We start from the raw sequence: 17,436 nt of genomic DNA, 5'->3' as shown, positions 1-17,436 counted from the left end.
TTTATGCAAAAGTTTCTGTGAATCTGCCAAGTACTTTTACTGTCAAAAATGCAATACTTTGTATGGTCGCCCCCAAAGTTTTGGACAGATGCCACTGTTTTTCTGACAGAGTGCAGAGTTCTGCGAGCCAGACCTCAGTGCCAAGGCTCGGACCCTTAAGTGTGTCATTTTTTTTATATACAACTGGTACAAGCTAATTTAGTTCTAAGTCCCTAGTATATGGTACTAGGAGTACCCAGGGCCTGTAAGGTAGCATGCCCCCTCGAGGACTGCAGCACTTATTGCGCCACCCGGAGTGAGACAAGGTATAATGTGACTCCCAGTCTGCCAATGCAGACTGCCAAGCGCAGTTTACGGCTGCTAACTTGACTTTTCCATTTTAATCAATGCCAAAGCTCAAACTCTCCTTTTCAATATGTGCAAGTTGTCCCCCCCACCACCGCGCACAACTGGCCTATTTAGTCCTAAAGCAGGGTGGAGCATATTAACTAGTACATATGTTTAACATGGTTGGATAGTAAAAATCTGCAATTGCTGTTTTCTTTATGAGAGAGGCTGGTAATCCTGTTGGTGAGTAAATAGTTACATGCTGACAACTCAACCATGCCAACGTCTAAATGGGACCACCAAAGTTGGTACTTCAAGGCACCAAACAACGAGTTACATTATTCCGGACTTGATGCCCAATTTGAAATTAAGGTAACTTGTTGCCAAATGCAACTTTTAGAAAGTTGCTACTCTGTTGCCCAGTTTTCCAGTGGCCATTTGCTGTGGCTGGCCACAAGACACCATTCTGCCTGCCTGGGAGATGTGTCAACCGCTCCCAGGACAGTTAACAATAGAGGCCTGCCGCTGGAGGAGATACTTTCTCCTAGCAGGAAGCTACACAGGGAATTGGACCAAAAGACAAGCTTCAAACAGGAACCCACCTTTGAAGGACAAATGGTGAATGCACTAGAGAGGGTCTGCTCTTTTGTTAGGGTAGACAGTTTGGCATCTGGGACAAAGAGGGGGAAAACTGGCAAACTGTTTATTCGATGACCGTACAGCCCACAGGTAGCCACACCTTTAGAGCAGGCTACCAAAGCTCCACACACCAAGACAGCTGTCCTGACATCTTGTGAGTGGGCAAAACAAAGAACTCTGTGATAGCAAGATGCCACACTTCTAAGAAAGTTGACATCAGGAAGGAGGGAACCTGGTAGCCCATTGGCTAATGACCGTGACCTCCCCTGAGAGCACTTTCTAGGCATAAAATGGGCAACCTTAGCACCCAGGACTCCGATCTCATTCAACTATAGATGAGGACTAAAGAAAAACTGCCCTGCTGACCCTTGAACCAGCAAAGAATAGGCTGCACCAAAGTTGTAATGCACCTGCTGTTTGTTGGGCTAGCAAAGGACTGGGCCTGCTGTATCCTGCTCATGGAGAATTTGTCCCACGAGCTCAGCTGGAAGCAGAGATTTCATGAGTCAGTTGGCTGCATCCCTGTTCATAGCACAGGGCCACAAAAGCTGGAGTAACCTGCCAGGTGAGTTGGTAACCTAGCTACCAGGATCATCGCTCCTAGTCGCAAGTGCAGCCCAGGAGATCAAAACCAGACATTCAAAAGTTTCATCTGTATCTTCTGGACCATGGCGAGTCTTCGGAGTGCACAGAAGAAGAGTTACCAGCTAAAGAATGAAACCGCTGATTCCGCTGTGCTGGGTGACTGTACTTCTGCTGACCCAGAGAGGACTTCGAGGGACATGGACCCCTGTGGCCAGAATCACCTCACCAGGACCATGAAATGAGGAGTGGCCCCAGAAGGACCCCATTGACTACACAACATCTTTGATGATCTTCAGCATCCCTTGCATCAGGACCACTCCATAGAAGTCAATGACAAGGAGCTACCGATGCTGGAACTGGACTGTTTTCCATGGCAAGGTAATGATTCCCTTAGACCTGGTTGGTCCCCTTGACTGGCTCCCTGCCAGATTTGGCATGCCAAACTAGCCAACTGCTTCCCATCTTCAAGTTCTTTTTGAAAAAGTTTATACGGGTCAAATTTGTCAAATTTGCCAGAGCTTGTTCACACTTATGAAAAAAAGTTCTGACATGGTTTCTGTAAAATCTACATATCTGGAACCCTCAGGTTGATCTTTTTCCTTTTGCTATCCATAAAGTCATAAAAGCATTCTATTTCTATAAATTAGTGTCAGATTTCTTGAGTGTTGAGTTTCTATCCCCTTCAATATGTATGATGCTGTTTAAATGCTTTACACGTGTTGCTTTGTGAAAGCCTGACTACGCAGCGCCAAAAGTACCCAGGGTTGAGCTAAATGAAGCAATATTATTGCGACATTCCTTGGCCTTCCACTGGCAGGAATACTACCAGCACAGGCCTTTGTGACAAACATACTTACACGACATGGCTTGATGCTTGTTAGAGCTCAGACCAACCATTTCATGTACACGCGCCAGTAAAGCACCATGACAAACTCCATTTCACTGAAATGCACACTCAAAGCAATGGCTGCTGGACTGTCGCCATTCCAAGAGTTCCCACAGCCACTCAGACAATGCTCCTTCTCCCTGAAAATGGCTCCTTCTCCCTGAAAATGAATCCATCTGGCGGGAAATGAAACTCGCAAAGCGAGGATTGTGGGTGTTGGATTACCATCTTCTGTAGAAGTATTGGATGCACGTCATTGAGCGAGCTTGAAGCAAGACCCATGATATGACGGGTTGGTACCAGCCTCGTCACAGAGGTCTAGTCCGCCTCACTCGTGTAGTAGGAGGGACAAGGTACTCCAATAACATTATGTCTCAGATTTGCAGAGTGCCGCCTTAGCCGGAGCTTTGCGATTGCTTGGATATAAAGGATCTCCTCTGTCTTATCAGTCCTCCGAAAAAATACAACTTCATGGAACAAATCCTGGTCAAAACTGGCCTGCGTGCCCCTCGAAATACAGACATGATATCTAAAATTGCTGTGCGACACTTCTCCATTCACAGCAGTATCAAAATAATTTATATTTTAAATCTGGGATACACAAAGGAGAGTGAAAGTTGATGAGACTGGAAGGAGGATCTCCATCCGTCACAGTGAACTGGAAATATGCAAGGCAGATGAGTGGCATTCTCCTGTATGCATCACTAGGGGGCTACCAAGCATCTCTCCAACAGGGGCTTGCACAAGAGTTCTGCTGACTTTTTAAAAATACAGGAATTACTGGAGAATCTGCATAGAATCTTATCCACAGACATGCCAGTGTGAAGTTCCATTTCAGTCAATCCAACATGTAACACAATTTCAACACTTCCAATTCTAAAACTTACCTTTTGCACATTTATTGGTAATTTACTCTATTTCATATACTTTTTACCATTCTCCTTGAAGTCAAAAATGCTCATAAAATGCACCTTTAGATAACCTATAAAACCCCCTACGCCACGAGACGTTATGGTGGCGTGCACTTAATAAAGTCCATAATCAATAGGTTTTTATTTTATCCTTTACTCCCACCTATATACAAAATTCTAATCTGAAAAATACACAAATAATATTTACACTTCTGCTAATAGGCCATCCACATCATCCTCATGCATACATTCACCACCTGTTATATTGACTTTACCTACAGTCTATTATGCATTCTTTCAGGCCATTGAAACAATTTAACATAAGTTCAAATTCTAGGTTTAGAAGATATGTATGCCACTACATGCAAGTCATTTCTATTAGAATTCATTTTCATAGCCAGGTTTTTCTCAAGTCATGACCGCCCATTCTCCCCATAGCACCTTCATTGACATTGGCGACACCACCACTGTGTTCATTATGGCAATCCCTGCAAAGGGCTCACCTTCTTCTAGGGACATTTTTATGACTGCAGACTCCTCCCCAGGATCACTGGCCCCGTGGGCGTTAACAGCGCGGACCCTGAACTGGTACTCCTGGTTGGGCTTTAGGCCACCCTTCACACGGTAGGAGGTGCTGAGGCAGGAATCGGTCAGCGTGCACCACGTCACCTCACCCACTTCTTTTACCTCCACCACGTAACTCTGTATGGCACTTCCTCCGTCGTAACACGGGCCAGACCACGAGAGTGTGAGAGAGTCCGCAAGCAGGGCAGACGCATAAGGCTTTCCCGCTGGTGGCTGGGGCCGGTCTGCAAAGAATAAAAAAAGGAAAAACCATTAGAGATCGAATTGGGTCGTACACCATGCATATCTTTCCTTCGACAGATTGCCACTCCATTTCATCAGGAATTAATAACACACAGCAACTCCACTCAACATGTCACATGAACACAACGAACGCACCACCCAGTATTGTCAACCAAGTGATCTGTACAGCAGAGCACAGACACTGCAAGAAGAGTACATTACACCACAACAAAATCCAATCACCAGAGACAGACAAAGCCATGCCTGTCCAACCAGGATGTACAAAACACCTAGTGCTGAGAGGAAGGTTGCACTACCACTATGCCCATCTCATTTATCGGGAGTACTCCATCCAGAGTCAACAACTCCAGGAGGATAAAGATCAATTGCGTACAGTAGAGAAACAAGGAACCAAAATAGTCCTTGGCTAAGGAAGGCACGCATATATATGCTATAGAAATGGAGGGATAAAGCGATGACCAAGACATCCACACTCCTAAATTGAACAAGCATATTTCAACAGACCAGCAAATCTAGCTACCTTGGGAGTTCATTCTACAGCACCAGATGACGAAAGTTGATAAGGAATCAACATATATATTTGTAAGACAGTGGATGTCTGTACGAACCCCCTAATAAGAAGGGGTGGAGGCAAAAAAAGTAACAAATACAAAAGAAAGCAAGACACAGCAACTGGTAGAAATTAAATGAAAAAGGCAACAATTAAGCATAAGAGAATATAAGGTCAGTGTGGATACTAACGAGCTTGACAGTTTTTATCTGCAATCCTATTCTAAACATTTTTCTAAGTTGCCATTAGTGACACCATAAAAGGCCACACCACCATGGAGTGTCCAAGATCAGAAAAAAGTCCTCTAAAAATACCCCATGGAACTAAAGATCCAGTAGCTTCTGAAAACAATTGAAAAACTAAAAAGAGTAGAACTTGGACTTAAAAACTCAGATTTTGTTTCCCCTCAATAATCTGCACCTACTCTCAATACACAACCCTGAATCTTACTTTTTAAATCACCGCGCCAGTCAGAGCAATCTGTAATTTTAACTTTGCACTCAGGAAAAACTGTTATTTTGCGCCGCTTACCTTGCACAGTGCCTATTCCCCGTGGTCCGCCGCGGCTTGTGCCGTTTGAGCGGAAGGGATCAATACAGCCATCTTGGTTCCCCATTTCCCACACAGGACGCTAGGTTAGCACTCCATGCCCCAGGCTAGTCCAGCGCAGTCCCGCCCACTTCCTTGACTTAAAAGAAAGTGCGCCGAGCGGACGCGCGCAGCGGTGCGCCGAAGGCAAGCCTGTCTCCGCCCGTTCGCGCTAGACCGATGCCAAACGCCAGACACTCTGCTCGTTCTCACACTTATAATCGCACACCAAACTCCCTTGGAGCTACAGTGATGACTCAGATTCGATACACCAGCTATGAGCTCCATTCACTTAAAGCCCAAACATTGGCTACGGGCTCTATCCCAACAGAGATCATCAGAGTTTCCTTAACTCCCCCCACAAAAAGACTAGACAATCATATAAACAATCAAATTAAACCAAGTCCACCAAGACCAATAAAACCAGAATACAAACAACTAACGGGTCTATACTGCAATGCACGGTCTCTTGCCAAACATGCAATTGAGATCTTGTCTCTCCTAGATGCCGAAAAACCTGATATTCTCTATCACCGAAACATGGCTCCATGAACAGTCTCAACCCGATCTCTCGGTAGCACTTCCACCTGACTACCAAATAATCAGACTGGATAGAAAAAATAAGAGGTGGTGGCATAGCCATTGCTTCCAGAAGTACAACTAACATTCACATGGTAGAGGCAGTACAAGAGATCTGGGGTGAAATCTGTATCTTCTCAATGGAGAACGCAATAAAGGGAACATGGAAAGGCGCCCTTCTTTATAGGCCACCAGGAAACAAAACTCTTCCCCAGCAACCTCATAGAAATTATAGCTCCTCATGTTCTAGCTGCTGATAAGTTCTTGCTACTAGGCGACTTTAATTTCCACGCCAAGCTTAATACAGACTCCCACACCCAGGACCTTATAAATAGTCTCGAAACCGTGGGCCTAAAACAGATGGTGACCGGACCCACACACATCGCAGGCAACACCCTGGACCTAATATTCACAAACACGATGAATATTAAAGTAGATCAACCTACCCCTATCCTATGGGCTGACCACCATGTTATAAAACTCTATCTAAATGGATTATTAACACAACCCCACTCTACGAAAGAAATTAGATTAAGCAGATCCTGGAGTAAGATAAATCCAGAGACCTTTAAGACCCACCACACTCCGCCAGTCTTCTCTGAAAAAACGAATATCAACCAGGCTGCAAAAAATGTTGTCCTAGCAATCAGCACATCCTTGGATATTATTGCCCCAAAGAAATAACCAAATGCCCAAAGAAACTATCCCCGTGGTATACCCCCAGAGCTAAAAACAGAAAAACTCATTGTAAGGAAGTCAGAACGTAAATGGAGACAGACAAAAGATAAGACAGATAGACAACACTATAAAACCCTACATCACCATTATATGGTCAGTATAGCAGAAACTAAAAGAACGTACTTAGGAAACCGAATCAACCAAGCAGCAAATTCTCATAAGGAATTATAGAAGATCATAAAGGAATTCACAAATCCCCCTTCCAGTTTAACATCTCAAACTGCTTCCCAGGAATGGGTGGACTCACTCAGATTTCTTCATCACCAAAATAAACGACATCCATAAAGCTTTCCCCCCAGCAGACAACACCTCACAACAGGATAGATCGATAACTCCTCTCAGCCCGATTAATTACTTAAAAAATTGAGGAAATAACAGAAGAATACACCGCGGCAACACTTAAAAAGATGCAATCCGGTTCAACAACAGATCCTGCATCTCCACAAATACTATCTAAAATTGGAAACAGTTTCATAACTGACCTCACTAAAATTCTAAATTTATCCCTTACGCAGTCCACAGTCCCTTCTCACTGGAAGGAAGCTGTGGTGAGGCCAATCATGAAAAAAAACATCTGCTGAACCCAAACAGTTATTGAACTATAGGCCTATTTCACTACTCCCCTTGTTCGGGAAAGTAATAGAATCCATGATTAATAAACAGCTATCAAACCATTTAGAAAACAATAAAATCCTCGACCCATCACAATCGGGCTTTCGATCACACCACAGCACGGAAACAGCCCTAGTGGAGATTACAGATAACATCAGGCTCTCCCTCGACGCTAAACATTCCGCTATTTTAATCCTTTTAGATCTATCGGCGGCCTTCGACACCATATCCCATACTATTCTTCTGGGCCGCCTTAGGGAATGTGGTGTCGAGGGCTCTGCTTTACAGTGGTTTGAAAGCTATCTTTCGGACCGATCTTCTAAGGTGGAAATTGATGGATTTACTTCTAAAAGTCAGACTATAAACAAAGGCGTTTCCCAAGGATCAATCCTAAGCCCTACACTTTTCAACCGTTCCAGGTCACACTTAACAAAAATAATTAGAGCATATGGCTTTGACACCGTGTCGTACGCCGACGACACACAATTACTGATCACTCTGGGTCCATATCATATCAATACACAACACAAATTCATACAGTGTATGATAACTGTAAATGACTGGATTTCCAAAAACCACCTCCTGTTAAATGCGAGCAAGACCGAAATTCTGCTCTTCAGTAATGCTCAAAATATCTGGTCCTCCGACTGGTGGCCACTCTCACTGGGGTCGTGCCCCTCACCCAAAGTTAGCTGTCCGCAACCTGGGAGTTCTACTGGACAATAAACTCTCAATGGAAAGCCACGTAAATACTGTGAGCCGAACCTGCTATGGAATAATGCGAGCCCTGAGGAAAATCTTTAAATGGATCCCATTGCATTCTCGTTAACCCCTGGTTAAGGGCCTAATCATAAATCGCTTGGACTATGGTAACGCACTATTTGCATCAATAAACGAGAAACTAATAACCAAACTACAAGTACTACAGAACACCGCAGCGAGGCTAGTGCTAAATCTCCCCCCGCGCTCATCATCGGCTCCTAGCCTAAAGACGCTTCACTGGCTCCCTATTAAAAAGAGGATTACATTTAAGATATGCTGCATTGTACATAAAACAGTCAACAGTAATGGCCTAACATATCTGGCAAAGAAACTATGTCCATATCACCCGACAAGAACACTTCGCTCGGCAAATAAACACCTGCTGACAGTTCCTAAGGTCCGCACGGTGAAAAATGGTAACAGATCCTTCTCCAGAACCGCACCGGAGACATGGAATACCTTACCGCTGCAGCTGTGTCTGGAAACTAACCAAAAAACTTTTCGTAAAGCCCTAAAAACATGGCTTTTCTAAGAAAGAATAGGAAAAAAAAAAAAAAAGGTATTCTGTTTTGACGTGGCCCTCTTTTTTCAGCTAGCGCTATGAGACCTACGGGTGAGATAGGCGCTTAATAAAAACCAATACATACATCCAACCCACACTGAATAAATATTAATTTGATTTATTTCGAAATGCATTTCTTCTCCTCCATATTTACATTGAGTTCACAAAGATTTTGGATCACCATTCACTCTTTCCTAAACCAGTTTTTAATGTTGCCACCATAAGGGCAGTTTTAGGTCAAAAACTAATCGGGCTCACACGGTTTCATTACTTGTTTTATACCAGATTCATGCTTCTTTTTCAGGTGCGTTGTGCTCTAGACCATATTTCTGGGCCATCAGTCAGGATTATCCCACCCCTTCATAGGATCCTCACCAGTGATCAGGATTATCCCACCCCTTCAGAGGATCCTCACCAGTGATCAGAATTATCCCACCCCTTCAGAGGATCCTCACCAGTGATCAGAATTATCCCACTCCTTCAGAGGATCCTCACCAGTGATCAGAATTATCCCACTCCTTCAGAAGCTCCTCACCAGTGATCAGAATTATCCCACCCCTTTAGAGGATCCTCACCAGTGATCAGAATTATCCCACCCCTTTAGAGGATCCTCACCAGTGATCAGATTTATCCCACCCCTTCAGAGGATCCTCACCAATGATCAGGATTATCCCACCCCTTAGTATGATCCTCATCAGTGATCAGGATTATCCCACCCCTTCCTAGTATCCACACCATTGATCAGGATTATCCTACCCCTCCATAGGATCCTCACCAGTGACGGACAAGCTGATTTGATGCTGGATACTTCCTGTCCGGTCTCGCACATAGAGAATGTAACAGCCAGAGTCATCAGCTTGCACTTCCCGAATTACAAGTTTGCTTCCCGTGTCGGTTGTTTCCACTGAGGTTTTGGCACCATCGGAGATCTTTTAGAAAACAGAAAGGTAATATTTCCTGCATCAGAGAACTTCACTTCCAGTCAGCAGCAGCAGCATCCCAAAACAAAGGATTCCACCCAGCACCAAGCTCTCATTCTGTACTAATTCTTGTACACTTGGAACCCTTTCCTCTTTGTACCCAAGTCAATTTTCTGCACCCGTCGATCACAAAAAACCCTGGCAACCTAGGAACTGCAGACCTACTACTTGCTATAACAGCGGCAGGTAGGGTGAAACCATACGTCAGTAAACATCCTCATTCCAACTTGTCTTGAACACTTGCTTATTTGCTATTCAACCAAATTTAGGACACACGATTGTAATCTTTCAGAACGTATGTAAATAGAAAACTAAGAACTAGGAGGACACAAATCTGCTGTAGGTTTAGGTTATAAAATTCCAAGCTTGGATGAGAATAACTCAATCCCTGTTTATGGTCATTACTGCTAATCTTATGAGCAGATGCTCAAACATTATATGCCTGGTCTTTAAGACCTTCTCCCAGCCAAAATGGCCAAAAAACTTGCAGCCGAATTGGCCGCACCTTTGTGTGCAGTCCTGAATAGTTCCATCAATGAAGGCAAGCTGCCGGATGAATGGAAAGCGGCCCAGATAATGCCCATTAGGAAAAACAACAGACTTTCTCCCGATATCATTACTAACTATCGGCCAATTTCACTTCTCCCCCTTTATAGCAAACTATTGGAAAAACATCAACACCCACCTCTCCAACTTTTTTGAATCCTCCTACTGTCTCGACCCCACACAATCGGGATTCCGTCCTAAATACAGTACCGAATCCGCCCTGGTCAATGTGATTGACTACATCCGTATGCAGGCGGACGCTGGTCGAGCAGTAATTCTCATACTGCTCGACCTCTCCGCCGCATTCGATACCATTTCACATCAGATCCTGCTTGAAAGATTAGAATCAGTTGGGATCCAGGACACTGCACTGGACTGGATAAGGGACTTCCTCAGTGGAAGAACACAAACAGTTCAACTCGGACCCTTCAGCTCAGAAACCACCCCAGTGACCAAAGGAGTACCGCAGGGCTCCTGCCTTAGCCCCTCGCTATTTAATATTTATGTAGACCCTCTCGCCGCACTCCTTAGGAAAAGCGGGTTCGTCCCACTCACCTACGCAGAAGACACAGCTCCTCACCTTCGACAAAGATACCCCGAATATTAAAAACATTTTCCTAGAAGGTATGAGGACAACAACAACATAGATGAGCAGAAACTTCCTTCCATTAAATGCAGGTAAAACTGAAATAATGCTCTTCAGAGAAGCAGTATCCACCTGGTCCCCCAGCTGGTGGTCGGAAGAAATGGGCCAGGCACCATCACCCAAGCCTGTAGTTAAAAACTTTGGAGTCCTAATCAACAGCAAACTCAACCTCGACGAACATATAGCCACCACAAAACGAGCCTGCTTTCACACACTCAGTCTTCTCCGCAAAGTCATTCACTTCCTTACCACGTCCACCCGAAAAACTCTGGTTCATGCCCTGGTCCTCAGCCGTCTAGACTTCAGTAATGCCCTGCTGATCGCTGCCAAAGAATCTGCCCTGGACAGCCTTCAGGTGGTGCAAAACACAGCTGCCCGCCTGGTAACCAGCTCACCTTATCGCACTCTCACTTCCCCTGCTTCTTAAACTCCACTGGTTACCTATTCGCATGAGAATCAAATTTAAAGTCTGCTGCCTTGTGTTTAATGGCCTTAACTAGTTGGGTCCCTTGTACCTGACCAACAAACTGACTAAACACTCACCTTCGCGCACCCTCTGCTCAAAGGGGAAAGGTCTTCTCACCATCCCGCGTATCAAACCAGACTTGGAGGCAAATCATTCTCCCATCTGGCGCCCCAATACTGGAATCAGCTCCCATTGGACATTCGCCTCTGTCCCAACTACCTTTGCTTTCGGAAAAAACTGAAAACCTCACTCTTCTGTTAAAATTCCCTACTGCTACACCTGCTGCATCTTCAGCGCGGAGATACCCCATGTGGGGTGATTCAGGCGCTTTACAAATGACATAAATAAATAAATGTAATGATGCTAGTACACCAGGTAGATTGTAAGCCTTTTTTAAAGCCATTGACATCTAGGCTACCGAAAGGCCCACAGTCATGGATATTGATTTGCTGAAATGCGAGAGGCAGAAGCTCAATCACCCCACGTCTCCCCCCTCTGGGCATAACCTTAGCCCTCAAGAACATGGTTTGCTGCTGAGATGGTCAGAGGAAGGGCTTAGAGCTGCATTTACTCCCTGACCAGCCCAGCTTCATGACCGCCAAGGCCAAAGGAAGCAAGGACAGTGCCGTGGAAACTAAAAGTCAGGCAGGGTGTAGCAGCCGATGCCGCTACCTATGAATGACTTACATCAATGAACTTCATGTATGCTATGAATATTCACTGAACAGACATTTACTAGCTAGCTTTCTACAAGTCATCTACAAGTCCTCAATATCAGCTAGAGGAGATGCCTCTATCCTAGGAGAAATGGACATTAACCCTAATGGCAAGCGCCTTTAAATCCCGCACTATTGAGAGCTGCAATTAAAATCAGGGTTTGCTCCCTGGCATCAGCAACACAAGCACTTGGGATAAACAATTCCAAACTGCATCAAACATGTATGCCAGCACATCACAATAGAACTAAAACTAATGAGCCTTCTGTACCATCACTGATTTAAAGGCTCAGAACGAGGACCATCTACACAACTGTACATGCACATAATGGATATAAGAAGACTGCAACAACCCCTGTACGTGTGGCACTGATCATGGAACCATATTCTGAGGAACCGTGCCCTCCGTAGCCTCCTGGACCTGTGAGCACCTGACAAGGCTCCGTTGTGGTTTCTAGCGGCATCAGAAAGAAAGAGGCAGCTGCCATTCCCCTGCTGTTCTGGCAGTGCCCATGCAAGCCACGACTCAATGCTTTCAGATGAGGCACACCTTTGGCTTCCAATTACAGTGCTGTACGGACCCTGTAACCTAGGGCAGTGGCAATATTCAGGAGTTGCTTAACAGGTTTATAGGTCACTGCATAGTTTTTATACAAGTTATTTGATCAGGTGCAGTTTTATTCATCCATCACAAAAGGTAAATATTATAGTTCCTATTTCATCGACTGGTGCATCACTATTGAAATATTCAGGAAAACAAATTAATAATACATTTTCTTCAAGTATAGCAATACTTGAAAGTCAGAGTTTGTACAAAACATTAAATCTCAATACATTATCTTCCTTATACATGTATACACTTTCTATGTAGCTATGTATCTATATATTTATTATTTTACTCCTACTGTAGGAGATGAAGAAAAAAAAACACCTTTGACTCTCTCAAATGCACTACACTGTCTCACCCTTTACGTCCCTCAATATATCCTCTACCTCCACTCTCCAACACATCCCAAACCTCATTCTGCAACTATGATCCCCAGAATAAACCTTTCTAGACTCATCCGAAACCAAATATTACTTCTACGATCTCCCAAGCAAACCTTTCTATATTCTTCCCTCATGTATCCCTCCTCCTCCGACCCATCCCAATTCTCATTTTACTACTATGAATCCCCCAAATACCTTTCTAGAGACTCTTCCCTCCATCTCTACGTTTACTCATCCCAAGCCTCATTTCACTAATATGATCTCCCAAATAATACTTTATACACTCTTCCCTCTTCTATCCCTCCATAATCCTATTCCAATCAAACTAACAGACTTGAATTTCCATTGCTAAAATTCATACACATTTCCCTATACTAATCCACCAATAATCCTTTTTGGGTTCCAGAGTAGGGTGCTACTCGCTGAAAAGCATTTTGACACCTCGTACGAGGTAGTAAGCGCTTTATAACCACAATTACAATTTCTTCCACAGGGATGCAATGTATAGGAAGGAGACTAATTTTCCTGTGTACAAAAAGTAACCACACAGTTCTAATGTCCATGGTTTTATTTATTAGGATTTTTTAAGACCCTGTCAATGCCCCACACCGCACCAGAAGACTTATTCCAATTTTCCAATAATTTCTAGCCATAAGTAGCGCACAAATGTACTGCATAAAAGAAGAGGACGGTAAAGAGTGCCAAAATGGTAAAAGTGCAGGAAAAACATTACAATACAAATAGATTTACCAAGAGTTGCCTTTCTCATTAACTAATATATTGCGCACAAATATGTAGTGCTGGCAGGGCAGCGTTTAGCGCTGGTGGCACAAGGTGCAACAATGTTTGTTGGTGCCCCCAATGACCACCTTTGCCACGGATTCCCTCACTACCACCTTTTAACAGTGCCCTCAAGTCGCTATAACCACTCTGAGATGCATTTAATTTTTTTAGCGCCACACAAACCAGTGTAGGGTGTCAGGACACACATATTTCACTGAGACAATCAATCATACGTATGTAAATCATTATATAGGGAACATTACAAAAGCCAGAGGACTACAAGGTGTCATATACACTGATAGGCAGTATAGTTTAGGAGTGGTTGCTCTGGAGAAACACAAACTCCGAATTTAAAACGTTACACAATGGTTGGGGGGCGTTCTCTTTGATAATAAGAATTGATTTCTACCCAAATGAACCCTTTTTGCAACATTAGGATAATGAAAGACTGGGTGAATAACCAGAAGGCTCTGATCTATACCTTGCAGCTTGCATGCAGCTCTTTGATGACAGTTAATTGCTCACTGTTCTACATTAGGATTTTAATTTATAAACTGCAAGTAACAAAAGCATCTCTCTGACAAAAGCAGCAAGCTACTGGCCTATTTAATTATATACACTCTGTGATCTGCCTGGTACACGTTATTAGCAGCAGGCATTAACGCTCTGTGCTACCTTGCCATGAGGAGTTAAAACTTCCACTAGACAACACTCTGAGCTCTCTCCAAGAAGAACATTAATCACTGGAGTTATCTAGACATATTAATTGATGCTAGAAAATTGCTGGAGGCAAGGAATGCAGCAGCAGGTGCTTTTAAAACTGAAATATATGGCGCCACCACCTGAAGTCAGCGCCTGATGCAGTGGCACCGGTCGCACCGCCTGGGGTTAGATTCATGGTTCAGATTGAGCGCTGCACTGTCCACAGGCACAGGAGGCCCTGACAGAAACAGCGTGATGAGCATTCATGGCCGTGTGCCCAATAAGGCGATGAAAAAGGGTCTAACAAGTCGAATAGATTTAAAATGGGCTTTTTGAATTGCTTAACCTCCATTGATTTAGAAGTTTTATATAGCGCTAGCTAGACCCGGGGGTATCATACTGTGGTAGTTCAGCACTGGGTTCTTTTATTAAAATGAAGGGAAAAAAGTTCTCTTCGGAGCGGCTTCGAAAGCCAATAGCTTGGATTTAACAGTTTTGAAAACAAATAAAATATCAGATCCCCCATGATTTCAGACCGCTTTTTGTTGAGGTGTCTTACTTCTGCGTCATCTGTTACCACACACTAGCCCAGCCCGTCAGTAATACATGTCTGTACTTGTACACACGCGCTATGTTTCACAAGTACTGTGACAGTAAGGGAAGGCAGGGTCCTCGCGGATAGTGTGAATGCCACGTGCTGACGCCGACTGCCCATTCTGCACTGCCAGTAGAAAACAGCCTTTAGCCGGCCCTCTGCGCTCGGTGAAACAAGGTACTTTATATTCCTCGCTTGCAAACATTCACAGGGAGCTTGAAGAAACTGGAGAAGCCAAAGAACTCCTCCCCGGACAACCTGAACTACACCAAGGTTCCCAAATTAGGGAACACACTGCCTATCCATATTGCAAGTTTGAATTCATATGCAGTGTTCTGTAAGAAGGTAAAACTCTGACTCTTCTCTCAACTGTAATGGAGACTTGGCCCTCTCATCCTAGACATTTGTACTGGTGTTAGCGCTTAGACGCCTTTGGCTTCATGTGCTTTATAAATCCAAATACAAAAGCAATCTCAATTTGCATATAAGCCGGTAACACCAGTCTCTGCTTTCTCCACCTGCAACCCGCTCTTAAACCGTGTAGAATCCAACAGCGCCAAGGGATGGGCGTCGTATGGAGTGGCAGGTCCAGCCCTTAGGACTGCCCTCTCCAAGAGACCAGATGGGTCATTCAGAACTATGATCTAAAGTTTTAGAGAGGGAAAAATGTCCACTAACCTGGTTGCTGTACATTTTGATACATTCTAAAGCATCACAGATATTTCCAATAATTAGTGGGAGGTGTGACGGTACTACATCACCACTCTATTGCCAAAACTTTTACTGGGGTCTCTGGCATCCTTATGCAACCAAACAACACTTTTGAAAAAGTTTGTTCGCCGGATGTCATCTAAGCATGACAGAAATTGCTGTCTGGAAAGATAATGCAAGCTCAACCACGCCCTCCACATTTAACAGGATATTTTGAATTGTCCCCGAGGAAGGGGTCTGGGGCATCATTAGGGCAACTTGACGAATGACCATTGACCAGGTAAAGGAGAAGAACCACATCTCACCTGTTTTTTCTGCTTAACCCAGGAGGCGGCAATAGGGGGGCTACCCAGAATCTCACAGAACAGCTCAGCCTGGTCTCCGGCTTTCACCTCCACACTGGTTACGGGATCTAACAACTTCAGACTGTCCCCTGCAAAGACACCAAATAAAAGAAATCCATTGTCATTGCTTCTACAATAGAGTAACAGCAACTTATGAGAGAGGCAAAAATGGATGTACCGGAGAGGGAAGGATGAGAGAAAGATTGGAATTGAAAAATATAAGTAAGATGTCAACACGATGATGTTGAAAAATGAAGGTGGTGAGGCCATGCTGGCCTTTCGGAGGGAAAGAGCTCACAAGAAACGCAATGTTTTCAGCATCCAGTGCACCTTGGAGATCGAGGATTCGTCAAATTGCATTGAGTGAAGAATGGCACTGAAGAACAAGTTACTTACCTTCTGTAAAGATCTTTCTGGTAGAGACTATCTACCCACAGATCCCCAGCCTTTTGAATATTCCCCAGGCAACAGACTGGATCCGAAAACTTTTCAGCATTATCTCTGCATGCGGAAGGTGGTTTTGTACAGCTCTGTACTGACATTGTTCCCTCTCCCTGGAAGTGATGTGCGGGCCTATATAGGCGCCAATCCCGTGCACTGACGCCAGTTGCATTCAAGACTGCCCGTTCCCTCAGAAGTGGAGCCCCAAAAGAAATCAGTAGATCAGTGTGCAGATTCCTAGACTTGGGATCTTTTTAGTAAAGGAGAGAGTCCAATCACAGAGCAGGGAGGATGGAAGCTTTGGTGGGGAATTTGAAGCTAGATAGAGTCTCTCCCAAAAGATCATTATCTTGTTCTTTACCTTGAACCAGTAACTTGTTCTTCCGATAGAGACCTAGTCTCAGATTTCTCATCTTTTGAATAGATACCAAAGCAGTACCTAACTGGAGGCGTTCTGTGAATTGACTCAAACCAGCAGAACGTTCTGCAGGACCTGGTGGGAGAAATGCTGTTCCTGGCTGACTTCGTTGTCCAGACAATAGTGCTTCATGAACGTATGGAGGAACGCCCCCATAGCTGCCCGAAGAGATCAAGGACAGGGACCGTGTGTGATAATGCAATGGTAGCAGCTTTGGCCCTGGTAGAATGAACTTATAGACCCTCAGGAGGCTGCTTCTTTACCAGTGTATAACAAATCTTAATGCAATGCGTGATCCAGCATGAGATAATACTCTTCTGTTCTGCATAGCCATGCCATGCCTTTTTTTGCTCTAGCAAAAGCCATGAGGAGCTAATCATCCACCAGGTGGTTGTTGGATTGATTCATGTAGAATTGGAGTGCTCTTTTGTGGGCCTTAGAGAAGCAAGGTGGACAACAGAATGTCGGCAGGGTGATGTTTTGGCTCATGTGGAATGGGGACACAGCTTTCAGTAGAAAGCATGCCCTACT

At 44.3% G+C, this 17,436-nt stretch overlaps 1 protein-coding gene across 6 annotated transcripts in view; it reads right to left on the bottom strand.

Annotated features, from left to right (window-relative positions):
• LOC144755825 (myosin light chain kinase, smooth muscle-like) overlaps positions 1 to 17,436 on the bottom strand; it is a 730,231-nt gene that overhangs the window by 55,294 nt on the left and 657,501 nt on the right. For all 6 annotated transcript variants that reach the window (XM_078645121.1, XM_078645117.1, XM_078645120.1 and 3 more), the window contains 3 exons: positions 16,008 to 16,135; positions 9,343 to 9,496; positions 3,852 to 4,157 (listed from right to left, as the gene is read on the bottom strand). In XM_078645121.1, coding sequence (XP_078501247.1) covers positions 3,852 to 4,157; positions 9,343 to 9,496; positions 16,008 to 16,135 — 588 coding nt within the window. The remainder of the gene's footprint in view (positions 1 to 3,851; positions 4,158 to 9,342; positions 9,497 to 16,007; positions 16,136 to 17,436) is intronic.

Source organism: Lissotriton helveticus, chromosome 5_1 (genome assembly GCF_964261635.1).
Source record: "Lissotriton helveticus chromosome 5_1, aLisHel1.1, whole genome shotgun sequence".
In the NCBI taxonomy this organism is placed as follows: Eukaryota; Metazoa; Chordata; class Amphibia; order Caudata; family Salamandridae; genus Lissotriton; species Lissotriton helveticus.
This window is presented reverse-complemented; position numbering and strand designations above follow the sequence as displayed.